General features: G+C 46.6%; 1 protein-coding gene across 2 annotated transcripts in view; it reads right to left on the bottom strand.

Annotated features, from left to right (window-relative positions):
• The window catches only part of VCL (vinculin), a 751,821-nt gene that overhangs the window by 521,217 nt on the left and 207,032 nt on the right, over positions 1-23,572 (bottom strand). For both annotated transcript variants that reach the window (XM_069610959.1, XM_069610960.1), the window contains exon 6: positions 10,968-11,128. In XM_069610959.1, coding sequence (XP_069467060.1) covers positions 10,968-11,128 — 161 coding nt within the window. The remainder of the gene's footprint in view (positions 1-10,967; positions 11,129-23,572) is intronic.

Raw genomic sequence — 23,572 nt, 5'->3', positions numbered from 1 at the left:
GCAGCCCATTCCTCCCTCCCAGATGAATCTTTATACACGGGTGACCACTACACGAGAACAGTTTTCGTAGGGCGCGATCGATTTTCTGAAACTTGTGCCTTGGTATATGTAGCGGGGCATTTTGTAGGATGTACAGGAAACGGGGAAGGGCGATCATTCTGAAGAGGGCTGCTCTGCCCAGTAGGGTTAGTGGTAGCGAGGCCCAGTGACGAGTGTCCTCTGCGAATCTCGTGATGGGGTGCAAGTTCGCGGGTATGTAGTCCTTGAGGCTTTTTGTGATCTGTATGCCTAGGTACCTGAATTGTCTCGTTTCAACGCGATACAGGCAGTTTACAGGAATTAGGTTGCTCCCCCTCCATATCGGGAATAATATAGATTTTGACCAATTGATACGTAATCCGCTGAAGACTCCATACCTCTCTAGCAGGTGTGTGACTGTGGGGCATGAGTTAACCGGATCCTTAACGTAGAACAAGTCGTCTGCATACAGTGAGACCTTATCTTCCCATATGTTCTACCATCGGAAGCCCTCCCATGACTCAGATTCCCTCAGTAGTACCGCAAGGGGCTCTATAGCTATTGCGAAGATCATGGCTGACAAGGGACAGCCTTGTCTCGTTCCCCTCCCTAGGGCGAAGGGGTCTGACCGCCAATCATTGACTCTAGTTCTCGCTCTCGGGCAATTATAGAGGAGTTTTACCCATGACATAAATTGGTGACCGAAACCCAGGTGGTGCATTATTTCCCATATGGCCTCCCAGTGCACCCAATCGAAAGCTTTTTCGAAGTCGATGGCAAGCAATGCCAAAGGACCTCGGAGTGTGTCGGCTCTTTCCAAAGCTGAATGTTGCCTGTATAGGTTCATACGTGTTGACCTCTGCGGCATGAAACCGCATTGGTCCGGGTGAATCAGGGATGAGATGACCAATTGCAGTCGATCGGCTAATACCTTCGCGAGAATTTTGGTTTTGCCAATTATGAGAGAGATGGGTCAACAATTTTCGGGGGCTTTGTCTGCCTTGGGCAGCACTATTATAATGGCTTCTCCAAGGTCCAGGGACAGGGAGCTCTGGTCCTGTGCGTTCTGGTACATGCACAGTAGATACGGGCGATCTCATTTGCCCCCATCTTCCGCCATACCACTATTGGGAAGCCATTTGGGCCCAGAGATTTCCTGGATTGGAGTCCTGATATGGCTATCACTTCCTCTTCAGTGATTTCCTTTTCCAGGAGGGTCTGCTGCTCGTTAGGGAGGGTGGGGAGAGTGATTTCTGCCATGATTGATCTGTTTATGGGGGAAATGGGTGCCCTGTATAGGTCAGCGTAGTATGTGGCGAAGCCTTCGGCTATGTCTCTATCCGACGACAGTGGGACAGAATCACCATTGCTGAGGAGTCTAACATGGGTGTGCCCCTCATCCCTGCGTTCCAACCATGCCAGCATCTTGCTGGCTTTATCCCCCGTCTCATACACTGGCGCGTAGAGGTCTGTGAACTTGCCTGGCATTGTCCAGAGCTACGTTTTGAAGGCGTTCCCGCCCAGTATTAGTGTCTGGTGTGTTTCGGGCGTGGCCTGGGACAGGTGAGTCTCCTCTGTGTATTTGACCTGCTGTTTGGCTTTGTGGCGAGGTGTTTGTGCAGTAGTCCAAGATATGATGTTGCCCCGCAGCACTGTTTTATAGGCTTCCCATAGTACTCCCGGGTCGGCTACGGTTCCTATGTTTAGTTCAAATAATATACTAATTCCAGGAATCCTAGGTAATTTAGGCACCAGCAAGGGAGTGGGGTGGGGGGGGATGGATATGGGTTTTCGGTCTGGAGGTGCTAATTTCTAATACCAGAGGGGAATGGCTAGAGATTCCTCTGGGGAGAAGGTATGTCTCGCATACTTTGTGTCTATAGATGGTATGAAAAAGTAATCTAGTCTTGAGAGCGAAGCATGGGCTCCAGAGTGGTAGGAGTACTCTCTGCGACCAGGATGCAAAGTACGCCAAGCAACCTGCAACCCTAGGGCGCCTGCGAATGTGGCCAATTTTGTGTTTGTGGTGGGGTTTCTACCTCTTAGGTGTGTTCAGTCCAGTTCCACATTCATGACTTCGTTGAAGTCGCCTCCCATAACCATGACATCTGATGTGTCTGGGGTGATCAGGGGGGTGATGTCGGTAAGCAGCGCGGGTAGCAGGGTTGGTGGTGCATAGACTGCTAATAGTGAAATAGATGGTTCCCATAATGTCCCTGTTATGTACGTGTATCTACCCCCCCACCCCCATGTCCTGGGTGACATTGGTTAGGTGAAAGGGGAGTTTGTGTATTAGTATCAGTATGACACGGGAGCCCATAGTGAAGCAAGTGTGGATTGCTATTCGGTAGTTTGTATGTTTGAATAAGGTGCAGTTTGTGCCTGCCAGGTGTGTTTCAATCAAGAATATTATGTCTGGTATATGCCCGTTCAGCAGCTGCACGACTAGGTGTCGTTTAATTCAGTTACCTAGACCATTTACATTCCATGTCAGGAACCAGAGATTCCTGACGGTGGTGTTACGTGAGGCCATGATCAGGTGATGATGGAGTGTTGGGCGTCGGTGTTTATTTTGAGGTGCCCCTGTATCCCACGTGCTGTGTTAGGTCTTTGGTTCCAACTATACCTGGTGTCCCTGCTGGATAAACAATATTCAGGCGTTGACATTGTGTCTATGAGTTTGAACATGTGCCGTGCTTGATAGATCCCTGAGAAACCTAACCGGGCTGATCTCTGTGCTCCCTGCCTTTTATGACAGACAGGCCCACCCTCCCAGTATCCCACCCTGTACTTCCCTCCCCCCCCCCCCCAACCAGAAGCTCCTGTAACCCGAACTGTGCGCCAACTGGACACGTAACCTGTAACCAGAACATTAATGGAGGTAGCGGGGAGCTTACGCCAACTGCGAATACGTTTCCGTCTTCCCGTGGCGGCCGCCAGAGCGTGGTCCCCTTAATTCTGCATTGTACGTGAGAGCGGAGTCATTGCGGCAGGCTGCATCCGGTCTCTTCTCTGTCTGGGATGTCTTGTGACAATGCGGGGTGGCCATAGCCCCCTGGGTTCTGCTGCGGCAGAGAGCCGTCCTTCTCTGGCATCCGCCTCAGAGGTTCTCTTGGCGATCTTTGGTGTTCCGGTATGCTCAGAATTTGGGTCTCCATCTAATCCCAGGCTTCCTTGGGTGAGTGAACTGATAGCTGGTGCCTTTATGGTGCACTTTGAGTAGTATTGGGAAGAACAGAGCGTATTTCACCGAGAGAGACTGTAGCTTCTTTTTGACTGAGTCGAAGGATTGTCAAGCCTCTAGTCCGGATAAAAGCTGACACGAGAGCCGTTTTATGTAATGGGGCCAGAGGCGCGGACCATTTGGAGAATTGCATCTCTGTCCTGGAAGTTCATGAGTTTGGCAAGGATTGTGCGTGGCTGTGCAATGGGGATGGGCCGACGGTAGGAAGTCTGTGGGCTCATTCAATGGAGAAAAACGTAGAGAATTTCTTAGGTGCAAACACGTCGGCCAACCAGTCTTCCAGAAAGAGATAGACACTAGGGCCCTCTTCTCTTTCGGGAATTCAGAGAATCCAAATATTGTTTCTTCTCGCGCGCCCCTCACTATCTTTGGCTCCATTTTCAAGTTGTGATACTTTTTGGGTTATGGCAGCGAGCTACTTCTCCATCCGTCCTATGGTGTCCTCCGAGTTGGAGATCCTCTGTTCAGTTTCCCCCAGCCGCAGGGACAAGTTGTCGAGGTCCTGCTGTAGAAAGGACGCCTCCGTAGCTAGGCCTCCTATTTTCCCCTTGAGGGACATCTGCGACTCTTTGATGGCTTTCATGACGTCTGTCAAAGAGATGTGGAGTTCTTCCTCTCCTGTCTCTCCGTTTTCAGGAGTTGTGGTTGGGGGGCCCTGGAGGGGCCCGACCGTATAGAGATCCATCTTGCTCAGGAGGGTCTGTCTTTAGGCTTCGTCTTTGCCCATTGCGTTGCCCAGCTCAAGGGGTGATGTGACGTTGATGGTCTGCTGTTTCCTGAGCGTATGGACCCTTCTGCGACAGTGGTTGCTCCTTGGACGCACAGGTTCGCGGGGTTAGCCTGCGCAGACCACGTTTGTGTCAGTGTTCGCCTCCGTGCAGATTGCTGTGTAGCCTAGTGTTCGTTGAGGAAGGGGGAAAGGTCTGGGGGGGTGGGGCGGGGATCCTGTCCTTTGTCTGCTCCTTGTAGGATCTACCACTTGGTGGCTAGGGGTATTTTCACGCTACACTGCTTGCGGGTCGTCTGCGGGATGTTGCACGGCCAAGTCTGTGAGAGCTTGCGCTGCCCAGTTTATGTTTGTGGGGGCGGGTCAGCAGCTTGTATGAGTGGGGCACCGACTCCTGGATGGCCTGTGTTCCAGCGATAGGAAATGCCATGTTTAAGCACGTTTGCAGTGTGGGGCCACGGGCTAGGTGTTGCCAGTGGTGGCCAGTTTACACTGTTTCTGGGCCTGCTCCACTCCCCACCCGCATCACAGTGTCCCCAATCTGGCTCGATGCTCCAGACGTACCTTCCACGTAGTACGGGTCAGACCCCACATGGGGCTCCTTCTGCTCCGGTCCGCTTCGGCGACCCGGTTTGCCACTGGCTGAGTGTGGTCTTGCTCCCTCCTGGCTGCCCGCAAGGTCGCTGGAGCAGCAGCGTCGCACGGAGTGTCAGCTAGGGGGTTGGTGGGCTGTGGTATCTCCCACTTCAAGCAAGTCTGTCCAGGTCCGGGATCACTGGTGGCTCAGCTCTGGGTGCATCCACTGCGGCTGTCGGTGCTCCTAAGAGGATGTCTCCTCATCGGTGCCACGGTGTTGAGTAAGGTCCCTCCCGGTATTGGGGCAGATCAGTGTCAGCCCCGGCAGTCTCCGCCACTGCTGCAAGTCTGGTGCAGTAGGAGGAGCAGTGATTACTGTTTGCCGCCTCAGAGGTTGGGCTGCTGCTGCAGCTCGCGCTGCGGGGCTGGCAAGATGGCACTGGCCTCTTTCCGCAGGGCCACTCCTCTGTTCTTGTCCCGCTCCGGTTCAAAACGGGTGTGCCTTCAGTATGTGGGGCACAGCTTCTTTGCTGCTGGGTGGGTTTATGACTTAGGGAGAACCGGGTGGGGGACGAGGGAGCAGGCCTTACTTTAGGATATTGGCGGCTGCCGGGCGCTCACAGCTCCAGGACTTCTTCAGCCGATTTTCGGTTTCCAAGCTCAGATTTCGATCGGGGTTGGAGCTGCCGGTGGCCAAGATGTTCCGCCACTGCTTTGTTTGGTTTCCTTTCTGAAACGAATGCTGGGGATCAGGATATCCGAGGAGGTTTCTCACGGCCGCCGGGAGCGAGCTCTTCTAGTTCCTCATGCGCGGCTCGCGCAATCCTGCTGTAGCCTTTGTTGAATTGGAAGCCAATGCAGGCTACACCTAGCTTCAGAGACATGCATGTTACGTTTCAGACCATTCACAGCACTATTCTGGATTACCTGCAAGGAGTTAACGTTAGCCTGGGAGGTGCCAATTAAAAGGCTATTACAGTAGTCCAGTTTGCAATTCACAATAGCTGCTGCGATTAAGGCACAAATTTCTTTACATAAAGGTTGAATCTGCCAAAGTAAGATTTTAAATAGCTGGTCTGCCGGTTAAAAAACAGTTGAGGGTCAAAAAAGACTCCCAATGTCTTGACAGACTTGGAGACTTGAATTGTGTGTTGGCCAATCATAACATTCGCACAACTTATATCCAGCTTCTTAAGCCGTTGCTGAGTACCCAAAACAAGCAACTCAGTTTTGGCATTAAGGGCCAAGGAGTTCATAGCCATCCAATTCTGGATTTGTAAGAAGATTTGGTTGATATGCTCCAGGTCTTCACTGTAATCACCTGATAGCCAGATCACAATCTCCGTATCAGCATAGATGGCAAAATATATGCCCATAGCTGATAAGATTCCAGAGAAGTTGCGAGTAAATCTTAAAAAGCAATGGCGAGAGCCAAGACCCCTGTTGTACAGCACATGTTAGAATAGAGATAATGGAGAAAGCGTTATCCTTGGTGACTCATTTCTGGGACGGGACCCAAAAATATTTAAACCAGGCAGTTGCCTCTTTGGTGCCTTTACCGATTGAGGTCAATCTGTCCGGCAACAGTTGATGATCAACAGGGTCAAAGGCGGCGGACAGATCCAGTAATAACAATAGTGATGTGTTGTCTTCATCCACAATACCAGCTATGTGTGACTTTAAATCCGGCAGTGCAGACTCAGTCCTGGGATTTGGGCGAAATCCAGACTGCTGAGCAGCTAGTATATCATGCTTCTCAACAAATGCCCGATACTGAAGGTAGGCAATTTCCTCTAATATTTTTAAAATGAAGGGAATATTCGCAAAGAGTCGGGATACATTCTTGGAACAGAGATGTAGGATAGATGTCCCCTTTGCAGGAGGTGGTTATATGCTTCGAGACCACTTCAATTACCTCATCTATAGAGACTGTAATGAATGAAAAAACAGGAAAGTCATTGACCAGTTCTGCCTCAGTTATAACAGGGATAATATAAGTAGGTAATAGTTTAACCTAAGCATTGTTATTTTGATGCAAAGAGTTTTGTTGTTAAAGCTATTGTGAATTTGTTGGCACCAGGAGATGTCTGCAGGAGAGGAAGCAGACGGGGCACAACCCTAGAGTTCTTGTAGAATTGAAAAGAGCTCCTTAGGCCGAGATTTAGCCTTTGAGATCCGGGAATTTAGATGAGTTTATTTGGCCTGGTAGATAAGGGTTTTAAACCACCTAACCGCTAGCTTATAAGTGGTAAGATTGGACTCTGATGTTTACGCCATATACCTTCTAATTGGCGTTTTTTTGGCCACGAACCTCAACAACTTAGGTGTAAATGGAGTGTGGGGTGTAAATTCTCCTTTTTTAAGTGAAGATTTGAGAGGTGCAAGTATCTCAAATGCTTGATCTACTGCTGATCTTATACTGGCTACAAAATCTCCAAGAGGCATTTCTTCAAGTGAAGGCAATAGTTGAAGGACCGTAGCATGAAATGTTTGAGTTACTTTACGCACACTTCTAGACATACAGAGTACAGGAGGCTGCTGGTCAGCACACAATATTATGATGGTTAATCTCAGGTCCTATACCTAGATTTCATGTCTATTCCCAGTTGAACCTGGATAGGAAACTGGGTTGTCGGGGGGGGAGGGAGGGTTTATGCTACCTAGGAGAATCCATGATGGTACAGATGCTAACTTGTCTTCATGTACGACCACTGCCCAGGCATACAGCACAACTTTAAGCCATTGCCCTGCACTGTTAACTTGGGACACAGTTAATTCCAGTGGAAGGCCAGTGTAAATACTTGTGGCGAACCCTAACGGAAGGTCAACCATATCAAGTTTTCATAGCAGAGCTGACACCTCATGGAAACCCCTGGTTACCAGTTGTGAAGGCTCCTCTTTGCCTGAGGCAGCTTCGAGTTGACCCTGGTCCATCCATCAGAGATTGCCCAAGGTCATGAACCACCTCAATTTTTGAGGCACTAATGTTATACGATATGATATTTTATTTGTACCGCGCTCATACACAAGTGTTTCAGAGCGCAATGTTAGATGTGTGGCTCAACATCTTGCTGCCCACCCTTGTACACCACCTGGCTGTTCATTGTTGTACTATGCCTAAACATGTTCGCATACAAACTTGATTTGAAACCCCCACTAAAGTATTGACCAATACTTGAGGGGGTTTCTGCCCACCTCATGACATCCATATGCCCCATCGCCCAACTCCAAATTAGTTGTTCAAGCTCCTTTCCTCTGCCTTATACACTAGAAAGGTTCACTGTAAATATGGTGGTTGGCTTAGTACTTAATGAGACCCTTCAAGAACCACAGACTTGGGAAGTAGTCACTAGAGTGGTACCAAAAAAGGTGCATTCCCTTAATTGTTTTCTTTTGCTTGACATCCTTCACAGAGTCTCAAGCTGCAAATAAAAGTTGAAGGTGGATATCTTTTCCCATACCAGTTAAAGACTTGGGTGAGCAAAAATTAACCATGAATCATAAACCATACACAAGGGATAAGTGTGGTCTGGTCCAAACATTGCCAAAAACAAATTATGTGGGTGCACACAGGAAAAATGCGTAAACAGGCATGGTATAACCTAAAACCAGAACTGAGTTGCAAAAGAAAGACATTAGCAGGAAAGCTGGTAAACTGATTTGGCTTTGAAAGATGGTGGCAAATTGTATGCCATCTACCCAAAGAAAAAGCCTGACTGGCAAAGCTGGAGGTGTTATTGGGATGAGCCCAAACCAGCAGGATCACACATGCACCACAGTTTTGCATCGATTATTAAATTGTTTAAAGCCCAAAAAAACAGTTGTCTAGTTCCCACTGAGTATGAATGTCTCATGTGCATGGCAGAAGGGGGCGAGTTTATAGGAATAGTTTTAGAGCTGCGCCAAGGAGTGTTTGGTGAAGCAGCTGCAAAATCTTAAAATGCAATTGTTGCTTTATTGGAAGCCAGAGTATGGGATTAATTAGCAACCTGAAATTATTCTACCTTCCCATGCCATGCACGTGCCTGGTGGTGAAAAGGTTCATTTTTGGCCATTCAATACCCTCTTTTTCAAGAGCACCATTTAGATGCTATTGTAATAGCCCAGACAGTCGATTACCCAAAAGTGAAAAAATGGGTTTTTGTGAGGCGCTTACAAAAGGAGGGGGTTGAATCCCCTCAACAAGTAAATAAGATAACTAATTATTGCTTTCTGCACTTACTTGGGGTGAGACTTTGAGGTTAATGAATACATTCAAGTTGTACTAGACTAATTTCTACTTAATGTTTTCGAAACAATGCATCAAGTCTATTCATGGTTGAATGGCAAGACAGATTCCTTAATCTGGTTCATCACTGTTCACTACCCGATTGTCCTCTGGAAATACAGAGTAGAACTTGGACAGTGATTGTTCCATTGTAAGTAGAACAAATCATAACAAAGAACGACCTATAAAACTCAAATTGCTCAAACTCAAAATAAAATGGATTCTAGTCAAAAAAAGCAGCATTTGCAAGGATGTTCAAACACTTCAGATGCAGATATTGAAACATTAGGGATTGACTAATTCGACCTCATTGGCAGACTTGGAGTGGGTTGTTCCAATCTAGGTCATCATGGACCACTTGCAGTCATTTTCTGAAGATGCAAACATGTTTTGAAACTATATAAAAGACCAATCTGTACCCAGCTATCATATGGAAGGCAACCGCAATGCACTTTTTTTACGGAAGATTCATGTTTCAACAGACATTTCAATACCTATTGGAATACACGATTCACACTCAGTGGGAAACAGTCCATGAGGCAAAGCATCACAATCTGAAGATAAGAGGGTCTTGGCAGACATGAGCATTCATGGAAAGCATGATGAATCAACGAGCCAACTCACAACAGATGTGGTAGGCAAGGCAGAAGAGATTATTTAGAGTAGACATGTGTGTTAACAGTTAGACCACACAGGGTAAAATATTGCTTTATCAAGGAAAGGGGCTTTGTAAACCCAACCCATGATCATCCTTAAGGTGTCTAATTTGCACGCATTCATGGATAACCCATACAAAAAGAAAAGTCTATACTGTGCACACCACACACAAAGCAGTAGATGCTCTTCACACACCCATGCACCAATTCCAACTCATGTGCCAACAGTGCTCAACTGGAGAGCTTACTAGCAGTGGGCCAGTCTGGGATGGCATTTGATATGCCAGCAAGACAGTTCAGTGTTCCATGAATGGGAGAATACACTGCACACGAACACAGCAGAAAAAAACCAAACTGCAACAGCATGCTTAAGGGAGGGTTTTTGGGTCAGAGTGAGAAGCTTACCTTCTAAAAACGGGAAGAAGGAAGAAAGGACGAGGAGAATGGAAGGAAAGAAAGATGCGCACAGCGGTCAGAATGAAGAAATGAAAGAGGCGTACAAAGGCTGTGATAGCGAAGCCAAAAAAAGCGCAAAAACAAAATCAATGAAAATAAACCTACATACACACAATAAGATAGTTTTCAAGACCCAAATTAAATGCATCAGATTTTGAGCCCTAAGCTTCTCTTATAATTATGAGGACCAGCTACATCCAGTAGATACTCAAGGATCAGAGTGGAAAGGGGACAATTTCTAAAGCCTATAGAAAAGAGAATACACCCCCTTCTATAGGACGACTTGCCATTACTAGAGGTCCATTTCAGGAAAAAAAGACCTTGCATAGTTCTGCCTCATTTGCCCAGCTGCCCATGTTCCATATATTCATATAGTGTTCTTCTAATCACAGACACCCCCACCTCCACGCACTGACATTCTGTACCAAGCAGGGCTCAGGATAAACAATACTACCCATACTTGTACCTTGTCTGATCAAGTAGTCTTATTCAAGAAACGCTTGTTAAGGACTAGGCCATTTATAACCAAGGTCCTCTGGTAAAGATGTAGCAGTCGCCCCAACACCCCCACCCCATGGGAATCTGCTCCCACATGCTGAACAGTGTTGGCCCAGATTGTGCCTTATCTAGAAAGTGCTCTCAGTGCAATGCTTTGCAGGCTTGTTCTAGAAGGAGCGTACTATAGGTGGTTCTTCCCTCAAGTGTGCCTTATTTGTGCAAGTATTTATTTCATAAGGTGGAACTCTGAGTTTCACTACAATGCAGCACCTTCTTGAACCAAAATAGGTAACACCAGCGATGTACATAGAGGTGTTGGGTGCCTCTCCCAAGTACCCCTTTTGGCAAGTTATGCTGTCTTGCGTGGTGCTCACAATACCACCACAGTATACACAGACACCGACATTCTAGTCCCTTGATTCACACCCTCTTACACTGCATCCTAATACCACTCACCATTGATACCGTTTGGCAAAAAGGTATTAACCATACTAGGTGCATTCTTCCCTACCCCAAAGCCTGTACCTTGTTTGCCCAGGCATCCTCATCCCAGGAGGTCAACTGCAACACTCTGATGATCTCATTTATCTCGCTGCTCATCTTCTCAACTGTAAAGTTGCGGTTCTTCAGGGCCTCTTCAATACCTTGACTTCTTGAGTTTTTTGTTGTTACAAAGATCTTCATGGCTAAATGAAGACAAATCAGCAGAAAAGGCGTTAAACCAAAAGCAAAAAGATGCGTTACAGCACGCTAAAGTCAGAATATCATACCCAAACATATTGTGGAGAAACATTCATGAAACAGTATCGTCTCAAGTCAGAGTGTTCTACAACCTGCCCATAAGTAAACTACACTTGGGAACATAGTCCTTTCACAAAATTCGATTTATGAGCTACAGATTGTCCTCGGCAGACAGTGTGCAAGCTTATATATATGCCCAGGTTCTGAGTTTTATAACAATCCCAATTGAATTAGGTCTTTGGCATTTTATTTAAATAAAAAAAAATAGAAATGTTGAGAAATTGTATATTTTTGGAACTTTTCCCATCACCCTCTCTGCGACTCCAAGCATATTTTTCAATGGTTATAGTTACCAATGCCAGGGGACTTCTGTTCCCATTAAAATCTTTGATAGCAGTACTACCTCCTTAATGGTGATTACTTGATTGAAACATTGTTTTCCCTTTATTTTCTTATTAGTGTTTTTGCAGTACAACACTGTAGGCTGGTTGAGTGGTACCTCAAAAATGTTTGAGTGAACTACCATGCCCTCACTTTTCGACTATGAGGTAGCCATTTTACCACAGTTATGGTCCGAAAAAGTGAAACCCTGCATTTTAAGTCCTAATTCTGTTGTTCAGTCCTTACTGGCCTTTCCTCTGGGCCAGGTTCACAAATGGCCACACATTCTTGTGGTCTTTTTGCAAGAAGCCCTGGAAACATCCTGTTTGAGCAAACTGGCTGGAAAAGGGTGCAAATGAAGCAAACATACCCAATACATATTCCGGGCAGACTAATGACACAGTTGGTGGTCGTGGTGCAGGATTTGACAGCCATTCCCAGTTTGAATGGTGCAGGTCCTTTCTTCGGTGAGCTTATCTCACCCTAGCCCAGGATTCGTAATACTAGAATAAAATCTGGAGAAAATACCATAGAAGGAAGCCAGAGGACAGCTGCTGGAGCCATCATTGGTCAAGCCCATCCACCGCTGAATGCTCTGTATTGGCAGAGGAGACCAGCACCAAGTGTCTCGCTTCCTTAAACTTGTGGACCCAAATAGTCTTAGGCCCTGCCCTACTGCTGCCCTCTGGAACACCGGAGAGTAGCTGAGCCTCTACCCAGCTTTCATCCTCGAAGAGTGGGGTGTGGGGAGGTCTGTTCCCCCATTGCACATACCTCATTGCCCTTGTTGTGTCGAACTCCGTCCAAGACGTGAGGCTTCATGGAGCCGGATTTCACCAGTCCTTTGTGTCGGCTGACCCTCTGCTGGGCCAATACACCATGCTTCAAGGTGCTTGGAGACCGCCAACACGTGGAAGTCATTGCGGAGTTCTTCCTTTAGCTTCAACCATGCCCTGCCAGGTGGTTATCAAGTCCCAAAAGGTTACCTACGGAGACTGGAGTCTCCAAAATCGCTGGACCAAACTGTCAAAGTTATCTTCTAGGTAGGCAGGCCCTGCACCTGTGCCCCTTGAGACTTCAACAATGAAATGGGTGGCATGAGTGGTTGTCCCCCATCACCCTACTTAACTGTGGATGTTACTTTTCTTGATCAGAGTTTGAGGGACCTGTATGCAATCCCATTTTAAAGTCCCTCTTTTACCAATTTGTTCGTATAGGTGCAACGTCTATTCCTGCAGATGTGTTGCATACACTACCACATTTTTGCACAGACTCAAACAAACCACTACATCAAGTCCATTGTACCTTACGGGTGAGCTGCGAGTAGCATTACAAACTACAATGGAAGTGATATAAATGAGAAAATATGCTTGGAAACTGTAGAACCTTTGTTCATATGATTGTTTTTGGACTTGAGAACTTTAGTGGTGGAAAGGTTGACGTGCCTTTGTGGTAAACCAGCTGTAATCAGAGTAGGATTATCAATTTATCACAACGTTTTCAAGGGGAAAGTGAGCCAGAAAGTTAGTTTCAACCGGTTTGAATGCCCTTTTTTATAAAATAGAACCATGTACGGATGCTGGTGTATCCAAGTATCATGATGATGCGTTCTAGATGGTCAGGATTATCGGATGAAAGAAGGGCCAGTCAACAAAACAAAGTTCTCCCTCTTGATCCATCTGTTCCTCAAAACAATAGCCTGTTTCAAAGTTACAGCAAGGAATTAAGAGTAATCCCAATCAAGTGAGTAGGCAAAGCAGTGTTCCAAACGTTCATAGCAGTCTCAATAAAAAGTAAAATCAAAAGAGGTTGTTCTCATGGATGAGGTTGCAGCTCCTCCCAGCGATCGTCCTGTCATTTGACAGTTAACTATTGATGCATATATTCACTGGTCACGAAAATGTGGCCCTCTGGAAATCTGGAACCTTTGGGTTCTTCCTGTTCACGGTCTTGTTATGTAGTTCTTGTATCACACTTTCCTTGTGCACGGTTAGTCACTGCCTGTCAAGCCAGGCCCCATGTGACCTCTTCTGTGGGGTTTCATTGCGCTCTGGTGGGTTGGATAGAGAAGTGTTTTACTCTCATCACCATACTCCGATCCGCCCCTACTCCTCCCTCTCCCTGTGCTTCTATCTGGGTAAATGTGCGGGCCTCTTCCTGCACTCTGTTCATAGTCTAACCTTCCCGACGCCTGACATATATTCTTGCAATCTCATGCCTTGCTTTTCCACTTTCGGACGATTCAACTTGGCCCTTCGGGCCCACAAAGTCTTCTCTATGATAGTTTTAGCACCAGGTTTCCCTTTCCCCTTCTCTGAAAGTCTACACATCTCTCCTCCTCTATGATATAAACCCTTTCTTGCCTCTCTCTATCTTGCCTGCCTTTAAGTTCCCAATTTCTTTTTAACTGCCAGTCAACTGCCTTCTCACAGCGGTCCTCCCTTTCAACAAAGGACTACCTATACCCAAAGGTTATCTTCACCTTGTCTCTTCAAGATTGTTAACCTAGTAGCTCTTCCTTCAATTCTCTGGTTCTATCCATACAAGAATATTTGTAACCAAACTGTTATTTCCTTTTGTATGTCTATTAATATCAGTTTGTGTGCCAACATTTCTTCCTACACACTCAGCAACATTACTCATCTCCCTCACCGAGCTATCATATTCTACTTTTCTTTTTTTTACTAATATCCGACTATCCTCTCCAGCAATGCCTTCTACACTCCATCTCACTCGTCTCCTGCACTGAGCTGTTGCCATCTCCGCCACAGAAGATCCCCCCTCTTCTCTAATACATAGGTGGTACCCCCTCCTACTCTGCTCCAAAATGCTTGCTCCCTTAGGGACTCGCTTGTCCCCCCCCCCCTTTTTCCTGGCTCACTTCATAGGCTGCCCATGTAAATCTGTCCCCCCCCCTCAAAACTTGCCTCCTCCCACTTCCCAATCTTCAATATACCTTTTAAGCTCACGAACTGTATCTGCATTTTCCATAAAATCTAGTTTCCAACGTTTGCTTTCTTCAGACAACTCTCCTGTCCTAGCTTTATAAATGCATTACTGCTGAAATATGTTTTACTACTTCCACACAACCTGAAAGAGTAACAATAAATCTCTTTACCAACTCTAGCTTCCACACTTCCCACTCCCAGTACCACTTGCTAGTACTTTGTATTTGTATTTTATTTTGTATAGCGCGCTAGGCCAGAGGGAAACAGTCGCAGGATACAAAAAAGGCATAGTTACAGGCAAAGATTAACTTCACAGGTGCATATTTTAGGTCGCAGGTCACAATAAGCATAAGAGCAGGTACAGAGTTAACTTTTCATGCAAAGAAGTGCCAGTAGTACGGGAGTAGTAGAACAGGTGACTAGGCTGGGAGTAGGTGGGAAGTAGAGGAAAGCCAAAGCTTGGCTTTGTGTTTGAAGAGTGTAGCGGGCGGGATAGTTCTGATGGACAGTGGCACAGAGTTCCAGAGTGAGCAAGGACTGGGAAACTAACGCCTCCGGCAGTCTGCAAGTTGTATTTAGTAATAGTAAGTGATTGTGCTTGGGCAGATCTTAGAGTCCGTGCGGGAATGTACTGAGAGAAGCGGGAAGTTAAGTAGATAGGGGCCTGATGGTTGACACATGTGTGAGTGAGAGTCATGATTTGAGCAAGATTCTTTGGGCAACCGAACGCCAGTGTAGGCTCTTCCTAGTGTCAGATATGTGCGCTGACCTGGGAATATTGGGGGCTGCTCTGATAACAAATTGCATATCTCCCAAAACAATGCTAAGGTTACGTTGGTTGGTGCCATGGTAAAGTGCTTTGCAATAATCGAATTTTGACATCACCAACATCCTAGCGAGAGTGATGCAGTTCTGGGTAGAGAGGAATGAGCGGCAGGCTGTAATCAGCTTACAAGTGTAGGCCGAGGCGACTGCATTTGTTTGTCGATTTAAGGACAGTGTGGAATCGAGGTAGATACCTAAGGTTTTGGTCTCTTTATCCACTTTGATGGAGTTACCGTTGATGTTGAAGGTGCTGAAGGATGGGTCCAGTTTGCTAAGTTTTTGTTGGGTGACAAGGATGAGGAGCTCTGTCTTGTCGTCATTAAGACAGAGCTTGCGGTGAGCCATCCAGGCTTGGACAACTTTGTATATGTCGTTCAGAGCTTTGGCGTCTGCAATGTAGTCACCAGTGATGGCAATATGAGCTTCACCTCTGGCTCCCCCTTTGTTATCTGTTAGGGAGACGTTTCTACAGCCATCGGGTAAGTAATGTGAAACCATCTACCATAAGGCAAAACAGGGTTCTAAACAGAGGAAAAGACCAGACCTCTAAAGTAGTGGCTACATCAGAGCAATGAGGCTTACCTCAAGGGATAGAGAGATATGCTGGAAGTGAAGTACAGTCGATCCCACAGTTGCACACAAAGAATACAGTATTCTAGAAAATATAAACTTGAATATTAAAAAAAAAAAAAAAAAAGGAAAAAGAAAATCAGTCTCTATTGGGCAAGATCATTACTTTTGTGACTAAACAAACAATATTACCAGTATGTATAGTAACAGTAATGGTCAGCTAAAACCCAACCCACCTCTAAATTACATGCGTTTCGCACTACCTCATGGTAGGTACAAGACAAGGCTAAGGGATAAGTGGGTGGGCGGAGGGGAATTCCAGGAAAAATGCCCGGTTACCGCGAAGTAAAGTTCAGCCAATGGTACAAAGTCTGTAGATACAGCTGCGGTTAGTGAGAAAAGGCTGGCAAGACTGTTCATCCCCACGGTTGCATGCAAGGCAGCAACCTACCCCCATGGATACCAAACGAGACCCTCTTGTAGTGCTCCAGTTCCAGGTTTGAGAACCAGCAGCCACAACAGGAAGAAGTGCAGCAAAGCAGTATTCGGGCCAATGTAAGCGAACAGCTAAATGTGGTTGAAGGGCATCAGCAGAAACCTTCCAAGGACCACAGTGTCCCTGAGGCCAAGTATCTTGAATAACCCACCAATCCAGGGCTGAGGGGTACATACTTTTGGTGGAAAGGACTGTTAGCACTGAAGAAAACGCACAGAATACAAGATCATTTGCATGCCGGTTTACAGGATCCGGTCACCCAGGGAACACGAACCCTGCACCAACAACAACCCATACAACCAAAAAGAAGAATCCTTCCTTGGAGTGGGACCCACCAGCCAGGAGTGAAAACTACAGTGATGAAGATGCCAATAGAGGAACCCGACCAAGCAGATTCTGATGGCTTGAGGGGCAGACAGCCAGCAGAAAATGGTCCCACAATGGAAACAATGCTGGAGAAAACCAAGGGTAGCACAAACGGAGTTGGTGTAGTAGTGTTACACAATACTTTTGGATAGTGGCAGCTTGCTACTCCAAGTAAACGACAAAGGCAGTGTTACAGGAATGCAGGAGTAAAACAGCCCAGCCCAGGGATTCCAGCACATCATGTATGAAGGACTGGGGAAGCAAAAGGACAGCCCGGGAAGGATGTCAATCAGCCAAAAAAAAAAAAATACTATGACCAGACCTAGTCCTAAACTTTTTGTTGCTGCAGCAGCTCTGTGTGGCAAAATCCTCCAGGAGGTAAGTACACCTGCAGAATCCCAGGGCAGCAGAAACTAAATTGCAGCTGCCACAAGCCCACTCACTAAAACCAATGTAGGATGATAGGATCACACTAGGGCCAACACAGCCAAATAACCATTAGCCTTAGATTAGAGCAAAAGCACTAAATAAGGAGGCTTTAGTTTGAAGAGGACTATGTGATTCTGAGACTCATAGGTGGGGCAATTATACTTTGGTCCAGAGTTGTCTTAGCCATTAAAGTGGTAAACCATTACTACAGGATAAGTTTGGGAACTGCATCACCAAGCTTTGTGAACCCTATGCACCTCTAAACCAGCTGCCCCATTTCGTCTACCCTTATGGAGCAGAGAAAATCTATGAGTGAGACAATGGATTTTCATCAAAATTATTTGGTTTTATTATTAAAACTTTTATACAATGCTGGCCCACAGCCAGAGTGGTTCTGAGCGCCTTAAAAAAGTTCAAAAGGGGCCGTGGCCAGTTAGACAAGATGGCTCCTTGAGTGCCTCCGGAGAGAGAGGGGACTGGGCCATGAATGTACCCCTTATAGGAGGAGGAAAATCCTGGGAACTACAAAGACCTGTTTAAGAACCTTTGGGGTATCGGCACAGTCATTTCTAGCTCCGGATCGCCTGTGGATGCAGAGATTTTGGCGGATCGGGGGTGACTGGCTCTGGCCAAACATGGCAGCAGCACACTGGCCGAGATGGAAAGTTGCAGTGTATGAGGGACCATGCAAGTGTGAGAGGAGCTGGCCCGTTTACAGTGCCGGGCCAAGGAGACCACTGTGCCTGTGGATGGGGAGTTGTGGTGCATCAGCGAGCGATCGATCTGGAACAAGGGTGAGGGTGCCTAGGTGAGCATACCCACGGTTGCGCTGGCTCCGAGCGGGCCGCTGTCCCCCGATGACACGACCTGGGGTGAGGCTCGAAGACCAGGATTCTTTTTTGCTCCCAATTGCCTCCACCTCTGTGAGGAGCTGTAGCAGACTGCATGCAAAAAGTGGCAGGTCTGGAACTATCTGTGCACTTTGCCCTCTGGTGTTTCAGGCACCATTTGTCCTCAGCGAGAGAGCTTCTTTTAGATTGAGGAGAACTTGGCGAAGCGCAGCACCAAGGTGAGGCTAGCGAGTTCGGGGCAGTGATCCTCCCGATTGGGAGGGTGAAGCGGGAGCCCCTTGCTGGTGGTATGGTGAGAGGACCCTTGCCTTACCCCATCCGGTTGGCCTTCTTCCCACGTTCTACCACTGATCTGACCCCAGTTGTCTAGAGGGGGTTTTGTGGTGCTGTGATACAGATTCCCTGTCCATTCTATTGAGAGAAGCATGGGTAAAACGCTGAAGGGAGGAAAACATGCAGACACTGTCACAATGCTACAGCAACATCAGGATAGATCTAAAGCGGCAGACAAGATGGTGGTGATGGTACATGCATCCGAGACTTAAGGCTTGCACGCTCAGGCAACCACTAAAGCTGGTCTTATGCTCCTTGGCGAATACAGGAAGGACAGCCATACTCAGAAAATAACAGTTCTCAATAGGATATTGGATGAAGCTGAGAGCATGGTTGAGGAGATGGAAACCGCAAACAATCCTTTGAAATCAGTGAGTTGGTATGCAAGATAGATGCACTGAAAGCTCTATGTGAAGCCCTGCAGGAGAAGCAGGACGATGCAGAGCATCACTCCAGAAGGAATAATGTGCACATAAGAAGGATTCGGATTGCGTTCCTGAGGAACAACTCTTGTTCTTTGTGAAAGATCTCTTCCGTCACCTACTTAAAATGCCAGACGCAGATTTACAGTTGCATAGAACCCATCAGACCCGCCCCAGAACATAACCACGTCAGGTGGGGCCTCCCTGAAGGAAGGCTGGGTCCGCCCTCAAAGAAACCCACACTAGACCCAACCGCACATGGTAACTAAAGGCCCATCATCACTGTTCCCTTTCTACTAAAGACTCTAGACAAAGCAGCCTACCTGCAAGTCCAACAGTGCCTTGAAGCCAACAACCTTCTCGGTCTCTGCCAGTCTGGCTTTCGCCCAGCTCACAGAACCGAAACAGCCCTACTAGACCTCAAGAACCAAATGGACGATATTAGAGACACTGGCAAACCAATCCTTCTACCACTCCTCGACCTCTCAGTGGCCTTTGATCTCGTCGACCACAAAACACTTTAACACCTCTCAACGTTCGCACACTTCTCGCCAAACGCTACAGCATGGATCACCTCATTCCTCCAAGATAGAGCCATGAGAGTCTTCTTGGACATAGCCAGCACACACCTTAGCACCATCCAATGTGGTGTCCCCACAGGGCTCGTGCATATATATTGCCAACCTTGTATAAAATGTTTACCAGCCCACTGTTCAGCATCCTCTACTCACTAGGCATCACATATACAAACTATGCCGATGATACAAAGGTCCTCCTAGCACTTTCAGGTGACTACGAGACAGACTCCAAAACCCTAAACGCCGTCTACTCCACAATCCAAAACGTGGATGGCACAGAACTGGCTCTGTCTAAACTAAATGGAGACAAGACAGAACTACTTATCGGGTCACCAGAACACTAAAGAAACTTGACAACCACTACAATGTCTTTACCATAGACAACATACCAATCCCAGTCTCCCAGTCCATAGAAACTCTGGGTGTCTACCTAGATTCCAACCTCTCTAAGGCAAGTAAACACCATTGCCTCGTCAGCGGCCACCACTCCAAACTTCTCACTGCAGCTAGACATTTCCTTACAAAGCAAAACTGCCAGACTATAGCCAGCGCTATAATTGGGGCCCGATTCGATTACTGCAATGCCTTCTTTGTCGGGATCTCCACAAAGAACATTGAAAAACTACAATTTGTCCAAAATAATGCACTCCAGGCTGCCATTGGTATCCCAAGAAGGAAACATCTCAGCAGCCAGTCAAAAAACGTGTCATATTCAAAACACTGTCCCTCACCCATAAATGCACCGACCACGCAGCACCTCAATACCTGTCTCAGAGATTCACCAGACCATCCACTGAAAGACCAATTAGAATCCCATAGACCAACCTACTTGCAGTGCCTAAGGTCACAAAAGCATGGCCGGGAGGCTCCAGCTTCCCCTTCATCGCCGCAACCCAGTGGAACTCCCTTCCACCCAACCTCAGAGGGATCTCATCCCACTTAGCCTTCCGTAAAGAAATCAAAACACGATTGTTCATCTGAAATCCCCCAGTATCTGCTCTAAATGCGTTGAATTGTTCTACATGTAACACGGCTTCCTATCCAAGTAATTTTGTCATGTATATACTATGCCACCCATGCAATCTGCTCCAAATTTCCTACGCCTCATGTAACCATTAGCAATGTCTTAACCTGTAACTAAGTCACTCTTGTGACAGCGCCTCGATGCCCCTGGGCTGCCAGTACGCTTTATAAATTCAAATACATAAAAAAAAAATAATGATGTTTTGAGCAGAGTCCATTTCTTTTTAGTTCAGGAACGGATAATGAAGGCAGCAAGGAATTTGTCGGACATTTGCTAGATAATTTTGTATAGATGGAGATTTCCTACCGGGCTACATTTCATTGCTAATGGTGTGAAGTGGTCTATAAAGTAGATGAATGAGGGGGGGGAGATGCTGCTATGGCCGGAGGAAAAGGGTAAGTGGTGGCAAGTATTGCGGAGAACCTGCTTCTGGTTCTCATGTGCCCTCTGCTCAGTGGGCCTGGGTTGGGAGATTCAGTAGGCCCAGAGGCATTATTTGAAGGATAGGAAAGGGAACGAGGAAATTAAATGATGGCTTAGACCACACTATACTGATGAAGTGTGTGGACTTATTTAAATTCATGTTAATACAATGTCATATCTAGATAGTTGGCATATGGAGCGATTAAGAGAGGGTCTAGCAGTCGTTGCTAGACTTCTTCTCCTTCCGAGTTTGGAAGACCACAGAAGTTGAATATCCTGCAAATGTTTACGTGTACTATTTTCTTTTTGCTATGCATATGGGTTTGGGGAAATCTGGAGAGAGGGAAACATCAGGATTTTGTGAGTTGTTGAAGTTGCTGCAAAGCGATGGGTACCATACTGGTTAAATTGCGACAAGAGTCCTTTAATGTAGGTACTGTAAGGAGACACGCCGATGTGAGAAAGGTCTAGTTCACATGTTATGTGATGAGTGGGATCCAGGTGGTCACATGGAATGTGCAGGGATTTAATTCTACTATTACGAGGAGATCGGTTCTGCAGACTGGTAGACCTGTCCTCGGCAATTGTTTATTTGCAAGAAACTCACCATGCACTCTGATCCATACACGTGTCACTACTTACACATCTAGGAAGGGTAGAAAAGGGGGGTTACGTTACTTGATGCAAGAGATGTGCTATTTGTGAAAATCAAGATTGTGAGGGACCCTCAGGGTAGATTCATTTTTGTGAAGGATTATTGTTTGGACAATGTTTACATTGATATCTTTGTATGCACCCAACAGTGGACAAGATCAATATGTGAATGCAATTGTCCCCCACAAGCGCCGTCTTTTACTAAAGGGCAAATTTACTTTTTACAGCACTATCAATACCAAAACAGCAGACAGGCCAGATGAGCATACTTTTTCTCATTACTATATCCGTTTTACCTTCCTACCTGGAGTGTGTAACCAAATGGCAGATGCCCTTTCTAGAACAGAGCAAGAAACTAGTTATGTCTTCTCCCAGGAAACATTGTTCCAGAAGGCTTTGTTTTTGCAAGCACGTTCCTACAACGTGTAAAACAAAAAAGCTGCAGCAATCAGCCTTCCATCATGGTAGCTATCCAACAATATGACTTAACTCAAGATAAGGGTTTATGGACATACATTTTTCATTTCCACCACTACCTTGCAGAAAGCGGTTTTGCAGATGTGTCATGATGGCAACACTGCACGTCACCATGGAGTACGTTGATCACCCTTACTCAACACTCTTTCTTCCTTTGGATTCAAAGGCCCGGTTCTTAATTGGTACTCTTCCTACCTCTCACACCCTTCTTTTGCTGATTCGTGGGGTGGTTGCACCTACCCTACTCTCTCCTTGGACTTTGGTGTACCCCAAGGCTATGTACTGGGTAATTTCCTTTTCTTTCTCTACACTGCCCTTCTTGCCCCAGTCACCTCCTACTCTTCAAATCTCCACGATCTTGCTCCTTCTCATCTCTCTTCCCTTCTCTTTCTACACTCCCTCTCGCTCCCTTCGTTCCGCTGACCACTTCCTCCTCACTGTTCCTCCCTCCCCTTGTGCCTCCTCCCGTTTCCGCTCCTTCCAACTCCTGGCCCCCCCTCCACTGGAACTCCTTACCTCTCAATCCGATCTATTCCTACCTTTTCCTCATTCCGCACGTCCCTTAAATCTCTCCTTCATTCCCCGCCATGATACCACTCCCTCTTCTCGCTCCCCCTCTCCCACCCTTTCCCACCCTTTCCCTCCTCCCACCTTAAGCCTCTCCCTCCATTTTCCCCCACCCCATCCTCACCCCTTCCTTTCCCTCCTCCTACCCTTCCGCCTAGCTCTACTCCACTTCTCTCCCCTTCCCTCTGTCTAATTGCTCTACATACTGTTTTGTTGACTGATCTCAAAATTGTAATTTGCTTCTATTGTTACTGTTATTGTTATTGTTATGTTAAATGTATCCTGTTAAATGTGTAGCGCTTTGGTGTAAAGCACTATATGAACCTAATAAAAACAAATACAAAATACAAATCTCTTCTTTCAGTATCTCTCACCATTTCTATGCTGATGACACCCAGCTCTTTCCATCTTTCTCGTCTTTCACACCCGAGATCCAGCACAATCTTTCTTCCTGTCTTACCGCTATCAAAAACTGGATATCATCCCACTTCCTCTCCCTCCACACTGATCAGACTGAAATCTTATTCTTTCCCTCCACCTCGCCTTCCCCTCCTTCTCCCCCTCCTTTCATTCTCTTCCCCCTCTAATCTCCCGTTCTGTGACCACGCTCGCAATCTTGGCCTCCACCTTGACTCCTCCCTTTCTTTTACCCACTACATTTCTCTTAACTCCCGCGCCTGTCGCTACCACCTCTTCAATATTTGCAAAAATCTGTTCCTCTCTTACTTTCCATGCCACCAAACTCTTAATCTCTTCACTCATCTTCTCTCGCCTTTTCTACTGCTCCACTGTCCTCTTTGGCCTCCCCGCCTCCCATCTTGCTCCCCTCAAATCCCTCCATCACTCTGCCATCCGCACCCTTTGCCTGCTCTCTCCTCTCAACTCAATTTTTTCTTCACTTTCTCATCTTGGCTGGCTTCCTTTCCACTCTCAACTTAAATTTAACTTCCTTTGTCTAGTCTTTAAATTTCTTCTTGATTTCGCCCCTCCCTATCTTTGCTCTCTCCTCTCATTCTACTCTCCCTCTCGCCCCCTCCGATCTGCC

The sequence above is a fragment of the Ambystoma mexicanum genome, chromosome 8 (assembly GCF_040938575.1).
Source record: "Ambystoma mexicanum isolate Mex_15411 chromosome 8, UKY_AmexF1_1, whole genome shotgun sequence".
In the NCBI taxonomy this organism is placed as follows: domain Eukaryota; kingdom Metazoa; phylum Chordata; class Amphibia; order Caudata; family Ambystomatidae; genus Ambystoma; species Ambystoma mexicanum.
This window is presented reverse-complemented; position numbering and strand designations above follow the sequence as displayed.